The sequence below is a fragment of the Maniola hyperantus genome, chromosome 12 (genome assembly GCF_902806685.2).
Source record: "Maniola hyperantus chromosome 12, iAphHyp1.2, whole genome shotgun sequence".
Classification (NCBI taxonomy): domain Eukaryota; kingdom Metazoa; phylum Arthropoda; class Insecta; order Lepidoptera; family Nymphalidae; genus Maniola; species Maniola hyperantus.
This window is the reverse complement of record NC_048547.1, coordinates 12,505,012-12,513,469: the sequence shown is the minus strand read 5'-3', so window position 1 is coordinate 12,513,469 and position 8,458 is coordinate 12,505,012. Positions and strand designations below refer to the sequence as shown.

At 34.1% G+C, this 8,458-nt stretch overlaps 1 protein-coding gene across 1 annotated transcript in view; it reads right to left on the bottom strand.

Moving 5' to 3' along the window:
- Nucleotides 1–1,154: 1,154 nt before the first annotated feature.
- LOC117987055 (oxamate amidohydrolase proenzyme-like) overlaps nt 1,155–8,458 on the bottom strand; it is a 33,770-nt gene continuing 26,466 nt past the window's right edge. Inside the window, exon 2 of the mRNA XM_069502333.1 lies at nt 1,155–2,987. Within this exon, the coding sequence (XP_069358434.1) occupies nt 1,373–2,962 (1,590 nt within the window). The 5' untranslated portion in view covers nt 2,963–2,987 and the 3' untranslated portion in view covers nt 1,155–1,372. The remainder of the gene's footprint in view (nt 2,988–8,458) is intronic.

Sequence of the window (8,458 nt, the reverse complement as noted above, 5' to 3'; positions counted from 1 at the left end):
TCTAGATGACGCACGTTCATTAAATAGTATGAAACCAACCGTGCTTAGTTTTTTAGGTTCCGTATCTCCACAGGAATAAAGGAATTGACCTAGAATCATGAAAGGCTTGTGGAAGTAACTACAAGAGACATGTCCAGCAGTGGACGTCTATCGGTTATTGATGATGATAGTATTGACAGAGGGGTGAAAATAAAATACGGAAGTGCTCAAAGCCTTTCGGGCACGCCTGGACGCACGGTTTGCGGCATCTAGCTATTCCAAGTCCATGCTATTGGGACATTATATTGTGACGCGGGGTATTTCAGATTTAAGCTTCATCCCAGGCCAGTCCGGGCTAACGATGTATTAACGGGGAAACTTTCCGGGATGCTTTAGAGAAATTGGGCTTTAGCGATTAAACTGACCAGGTACCGCGTTGTTATAAGCTAATATTTGCTGCAAAGGTTATACATGGTGTAACCAGAGAACGCTAGCGAAAACTTAGCGTTATTGTTATCTAAATCTAAATGTATAAAACTAACTGACTGACTGACTGACTGATCTATCAACGCACAGCTCGATCTACTGGACGGACCGGACTGAAATATGGCATGCAGATAGCTATTATGACGTAGGAATCCGCTAAGAAAGGACTTTTGAAAATTCAAGTCAAACAGGGGTTTTTCAACAACTTTTCCTGGACCAAAAATAGCTGTCGTTTCCAATGACTTCTATATATCTAGAAGTCATTGGTCGTTTTCTGGGATGCAAGCTACTTATCTGTAGTCTGTACCAAATTTAGTCGATTAAACTTAGACTGTCAGTTGACTGTCAGACATACTTTCATATATAAAACTAGCGGACTAAATATTATAAAAAAAGAATTAGCAAAATCGGTTCAGCTGTTCTCGAGATTTGCGCGCATTCAGCGATTCATTTTTATATATAGAGATAAATAAAATATTACCACATTTAGTTAAACTGTGATAATATTTACTATGTAAGTAGGGATTTATCATGATAGAATCACAGATCGAATAATATGATATGCTACAAGACAGAACTTCAAAATTATAGTTTCTAAAGTATTCTTCTAATAAGTAGAAAGTCTCTAGGTGCTTACTATATTTAGGTAGGTAGGTATATCTAGAGAAAAAGAGTGTTGGAACTGAAAAAATGGCTTTATCAGTTATAAATAATACCTAGGCACATTTCAGTATTATCAGAGATATAACAAATAAGAGAGATTTTACAAATAAGAACCCTTTTGTAAAAATATATCCTATAACTTAAAAATTAAATAAACAATTTACCTACTACACCCTGTAACCTGCTAAAATTATTCATATTTAAATATGTATAAAATCTAAATACACTGTGTGATGGTAGTAAATTAAAAACCAGCTGCGTTTCCATTACTTCGAGGATCATACGCACCTTCCATCATACCATCCGGGTATCTTACTAATGCACCTGCGTGTCCAACGTTTTCAGAGTACGGTGGTAAAATAATAATTTTATGCCCTATTTTCCTAAGATATTCAATTGTTTCATCACTGAATCTACTCTCTAGTCGTAAAACATCACTGTGGTTTCTGCCCGTAGTCGGTCCGTACACCCACCTAGGCTCCGAAATAGACTTCTGTAAATTCATCCCTTGAACTACATATCGATGGAAGATTGCAGCTTGCGTCTGGGGTTGTCCGTCGCCACCTCTTGTACCATAAATCATTAAGCGACCATCGTTCAACCTAGCAGCAGGAGGATTCAAAGTATGGTAGGGCTTCTTTCCTGGAACTAAAGATCTTATATGATTCCTCTCCAGGTTAAAAGAAATACCACGATTGTGCCACAAGATTCCCGTTTCAGGTAAAACAACTCCGCTCCCGAACTCTTGAAAAAGACTTTGTATAAACGAAACTGAAAATCCCTTGTTGTCCATTATACCCATCCAAATCGTATCCCCGGGGCCTTCGCCTTTTCCATTTGAAGATACTTCATTGAGACTAATATTCCTTGCCATTTTGGCAATTGCTTGACTTGATAACATTGATTGGGCATCGATTTTCATATAACGAGGGTCGGTCATGTGCTCGTTTCGTAACACAAATGCCTGTTTTGTAGCTTCAACTGTTGCATGAATAAATTGACCTTCATGTCGGCCGTCGATGTGTAACTGATCCAAGATTCCGAGAATGGATAAAGAAAGTAGACCTTGAGTTGGTGGCGGTAGGTTGAAAACTTCACCGTGCGAATGAGCCAATCTCAACGGAGTCCGCCTAATGGCTGAGTAATTTGCAAGATCTGTTTCTGTGATTGGCATACCAAGGGACGCCATGTCTTTCGCAATCAATTTCGCTAAATCACCCCGATAGAAACTATTTAATCCGTTCCGTGAAAGAGCTTTGAATGTTTTTGCTAAATTCCTTTGACGAAATAATTGACCCTCTTTGGGTATTGTTCCGTTTGGTAAAAATACGTTCCTAAATTCTTGGGAATTATTTTCATCAAATCCAACATCCTTAAGCGCCTCTATTTGTGAACATGTAATAGGGAATCCTTCCTCCGCATACATAATAGCATCAGCCAATAGTTTAGATATAGATTGTCTAGGATAACCACTTTCAGATACATATTTCAAAGCCTCTTCCCATCCACCGACAGTTCCAGCAACAGTGATAGCTGATTTAGGGCCTCTTGCCGGGATTTTACTATACCCTTTAAAAAATTGGTCATTAGCTAAACTACCGGCTGTTCCACAAGCCTCTATTGCGACAAAGTCACCGGTCGGCGGAACGATGAGCCAGAACCCATCACCTCCAATGCCGTTCATGTGGGGATACACGACGGCAATGGTCGCCGCCGCAGCAACCATAGCCTCCATAGCAGTTCCACCATCTTTTAGAATGCTTAAAGCACTTTGCGTTGCCAAGTGATGTGGGGTTACAACCATTCCTCGTGGGGCGAAGGTTCTTGTCTCCATATTTAAAACTATGTTGTTTGAGATTCTGAAACAAAATTTCCTCATTTAACTAAACAATAAAAAATATCATCATAGACAAGGAGTTCACCGATAGAAACTTTTGCATGCATGAAGAGCCTTCCAAGTTATTCGTTCTGCCTGTATTGTATGGAACTACGAGTAGTTTGGAAAGGAATGAACTTTGGGATAACTTCAATGTAAATATGCATGTGTGAGATTTTTGTATAAAGAAGAGAGAGAAGTTAAGACAGTGGGCTTTAATAGTGATGGCTAATAACATCTAATGATGACTCATCAAAGTTATCATCTATCAATTATTAATTGAAATGTAGGTAGTTGTAAATTTTGTCAGGTAAGGCCAATATTAAGTTATTAAAATCAAGCAAAGCATCTGCTGTATTATCTGTGATGATAAATTAAATCCAATGATTACTAATGAAAGTTATCATTTATCAATTATTTGTCAGGTAAGGCCAAATACTAAGTAATTAAAAATCAAGCAAAGCATCTGCTGTATTATTTCAAAGTAAGAACCCTAATCATCTAAACAGGCTTCTATAATAATTAGAAGCTAACAACCTAGTGTTTACTTTTATCTCAATGTATAAAATAAATAGCACAAGAGGGTAGGTTATAAATACAGAAGTAAAACCAACCAAGTCGAATAATAATTAATCATTTATTGAAAGATCTTTAATACTTTAATCTTTATAGACCTATCTGTATTTTGTTGTATTTCTCAGCATAGGTCTATTTCATATTAAAATGAATCTACCACCCGTTTCCAAAGGTGTTTCGTTGTGGAGAAGAAATGGGCAAAGAAACTCCACAACACACATCTTTTAAAAGCATTACAACATTCCATAATACATAACATAATATCTAAACATATTTGGTACATGGTTATAATAACTAAACCTTTATAAGGCAAGTGATTACAATAAAATATAAGAATACTTAACTTTAGTAACTCTGTCGCCTTTGTTTACTCTGAAGTCACATCACTTCACTAGACTAAGGCTGTAGTTAACACGAGGAGTTATAATACGAGACTGCCCCTTTATCGATGTGTGTCCCGTTTTTATCCTCTCTCCATTGTAAACAAACCACAGGCCACCGTCACATGACATCTTTAATAATTATTTATGTTGGTACAATGGTAGGTACCATTGTACCAACATTGAGATTGTTGACATTATTATTAATTTACTTAAATAATATTATTTGCAACATGTATTGACGGTTTACTTATTATTGTTTTACTACATTAATTAATGCCATACTCTATTGATGATTTACATATTATTTCACATAATTTCTATAGACAACTGTATTTTAAATCCAGCCATATCCTGTCAATCCTAGTATGTTGTCAGTATTTACTTTACAATAAATAATTAGTCATATGTATCGATAATTTACATAATATTATTTTTCGTATTGTCACATTCCTAGATATTAAATTGGACAACAATAAAGAATATAAGATACTACTAAATCATAACCTTTCGGGTTGGGTAACATTGACGTTGATATCCTGTCGCGGGATAACGATTCTGTTTAAATTATTACTACAAATATTTATTGTAGACTCCAAGTTTATGATTGGGTCAATTCTAGCATAATAATTATGTATCCAATTTTATCGTAATATAACACGGCCATACTGACAAGTACTTCGTTCCCGAAGTACATAGGGAAATTAGAAAGAAAAGAAAAAAATCTAGCTAAGAGCTAAATAAAAAAAATAACTGTAAGGTAAAAAGATCTATAAGCTAAGGAAGATCTATAAGCTAAAAAGATCTATAAGCTACAGCTACCTAGTTTAACTGTCCCTAACTGGCTGCGCCCCATAATTTAATGTTTAAAAATTTTTTTTTTTTGTATAATATGTATAGTTTTTTTTTTTATTATTATTAGTTTTTTAAAGCAAGGGGTCTTGTACTAGACTCTTGCCCAGTAGAGGTCATTACTAGACCTCGCTACTTACTGGCACCGTCCGAACAAGCCGTCTAACATTACCAACCAATATTTTTTAACATTTTTTTTTTTTTTTTTTTTTTATTGGTACTAGTAATGATTAGTGCCAGCAGCCCTAACTAACTGGCCTAACCGCTGCCCCCCCATAAATGGGTCTTGTACTAGACTCTTGCCCAGTAGAGGTCATTACTACACCTCGCTACTTACTGGCACCGTCCGAACAAGCCGTCTAACATTACTAACCAATTTTTTTTTTTATTCGTTTGTTTTTTTTTTTTTTTTATTGGTACTAGTAATGATTAGTGCCGGGCAGCCTAACTAACTGGCCTAACCGCTGCCTCCCCATAAATGGGTCTTGTACTAGACTCTTGCCCAGTAGAGGTTATTACTAGACCTCGCTACTTACTGGCACCGTCCGAACAAGCCGTCTAACATTACTAACCAATATTTTTTAACTCTTTATTTTTTTATTTTTTATTGGTACTAGTAATGATTAGTGCCAGGCAGCCTAACTAACTGGCCTAACCGCTGCCGCCCCATAAATGGGTCTTGTACTAGACTCTTGCCCAGTAGAGGTCATTACCTAGACCTCGCTACTTACTGGTACCGTCCGAACAAGCCGTCTAACATTACTAACCCTTTTTTTTTTTTTGTTTTTTTTTTTTTTTTGGGTCTAGTAATGATTAGTGCCGGGCAGCCTAACTACCTAGCTAACTGTCTGCCGCCCCCATAAATGGGTCTCGTACCAGGACATTACTGAATTATCACCAATAAGATGTATCACACCAATGGTGTAATACCAGCACTGTCAAGTCGAGCCGTCTAACATTACCCGACCAATGAAAAGGGCAATGATTAGTGCCAGGCAGACCTAGCTAACCTAACTCCCTTTGTTTTATATGGTTGAATAATAAAAATTGTCCCCTTTGGGAATAATAACATCCGTTTCATACGGGAATAAAAAAATTGTCCCCTTTGGGAATAATAACATCCGTTCCATACGGGAATAATAACATTTGTCCCATTCGGGGATAATCATTGGATTTTTTTTTTTTTTTTGTTTTTTTTTTTTGATTTTTTTTTTGTTGGTTGCTACATTCGGGAGTCTTAACATTTTGTCACATTGTGAGTCTTAACATTTTGTATCCATTGAGCATATTTTTTTTTTTTTCTTCCTCTGTTCTGTCATTTAGCATAAATTATTAGTATGTTTTATTACCATTCGGCCATCTTGATAAGTACTTCGTTCCCGAAGTACATAGAAAAATAGAAAAATGCAGCCAGTGAACTTAAATGAACAGCGGCAACAAAAGTACCGACAAAAAAAAATATAAGATTGCTCCATTCACAAAACGATATTCAATGATTCAATGTCAATGTTACTGTCATAAAAACCAGGATAGCCAGACGTCAGACCGAAATCAGAGTAGAATAGAATATGTTTTCTTTGTTGTTACCAAACAATGTTCCCCAATGTTAATATGTATACGGTTACTACTATTACGGTTAAAGAACTTTATTCTCACTAAGAAATAAATTCACTTACATGAGAAATTTAACAAATAAACAGTAGGTATCTTATCCACACACCCACTTTATTTTGTCTTGGTAGTAGTATAATAGTTATAATATCTGTACCTATGTGTATGTATTACATATGTATTATAGTAAGTATAGGGTTTATAGTATATATAAATGTATACATATATCGCACCGACGACACACTGTCGCAACCCAAAACATGTCAAATTTGAGTGACTGACTAACTGTCGTGATACCCTAACCAATATTTCATCATCTTTAGTTACATCTAAATTCGACGAAGAAGGACGTGACAGTTTACTGTTTAGACCGCATTAATTCAAATTGGAACGATATTGTTGAATCAGGTATGTAAAAGTTCAACTATGAATTAGAGTTAATACAATATAGCTGATTTAAACCTAAATAGATATTTCTAGTGTGTAGGTGTATTTCTAGTTATTACACTATTATCGATTCACAGAAATGAAATTTAAAATAGTATTTTCACTTAAGACACCCTTATTGGTTTAGTAAGTAATTTTAATGTGAATTAAATTGTGACCAGTGGGGTAGTAATTTTAATGTGAAGCTGGAAACCAAACGTTATTTTTCTGTTGCTTTGACACCAGCATAAACAATTAAACAAAAATATTAAAAGACGAAAGAACTGCTCGACAAAATATGATTCCCAGGACCTATTATGAATCTTACTTGCGAAGTTTGACTGGTTGATTTTAAGTACTTAAATAAAAAAATATTGCTGTCATTTTGATGCTAATTATTAGAAACAGACTGATGTAAAACTAGTTTAAGCATACTATTATTATAGAAATACTATTATTTAATTTTGCCTAGCTCCAATTTAGTGACTACGTACAATTACTGTGCAGTTACAACAATAGCTGATTATTTAAGTTAAAAAAAAAATATTTTGATTGGCTCTGTTTTTTTTTTGTATTCAAGACAAATTTTGTTTATTGTTTTGGAAGGTTTTTTTTTTTTTGTTGGAAAAGGCAGAAATTGTTGAAATTAAATTATTACTTTTTATAAATAAAAACTGATTATCTGATTGAATTTTCTTGATTATCTGGTTTTATTCATCAATGTCCAAACCTGAATGTGAAAATTATTTTTTTTGGAGGGAACTATAAAACTTAAAACTAAATTAAATAATTGTTGTAACTACAAAATTATACTCAAAACCATAAGGAAAAAGTCAACCATTATTTATAGTAACTCAAAAATTTTCAGCAATAACTATACAACTAAAAATAATTACTCTTTCTGAAAACCTTTTTTTTTTTTTTAGCAATACAGTCTTAACTCAAAAATTGCGAATTACAGTTACTACCTGTAACTTTGAAATAATTAGTAAATGATAATTGCGTTAATATTATTTATAAACCTTATAAAGTATTCACTTTTTTATAATCTATAACAGGAAGTGAATAATCAGTTTTTCGTCGATTCTGAAAAAGTCATTCTCTGAGTCACGACAGCACTGCATCACCAGTGCGACACGTATATTTAAAAATGTTTATATGTTTGTATTTTATTTTTATTTTTATAGTCATGTATGTGAATTTAGTATGAAAATATATTGTAGTTATATTTATATGTAACTATGTAATGTAGCATATGGTTTTTTTTTTTTTTTTTTTTTGAGGTATTATTGTAAGTAGGTTATATTATTGAAACCATTTATTGAGTAGTATTAAGTCATTTTGTGCATCTGTGATGATTGTGTGTATTGAGTTGCCATAGTAAAATAAACATGTATCATCAGCGTACAACAGTATGTTTCCTTTTAAACCTATTTCATTTATACTATCAATATAGATCAGGAATAACAAAGGGCTTATATTGATCCCTGAGGAACGCCAAATGTACAAACAGGTTTTGGTTTACTCCTATGATCTCCAGTTTTTATTACCGCTTGAATAAATATGTTCTTTATTTGATTTGTATGTATATCAAACAAACTCAAAACAG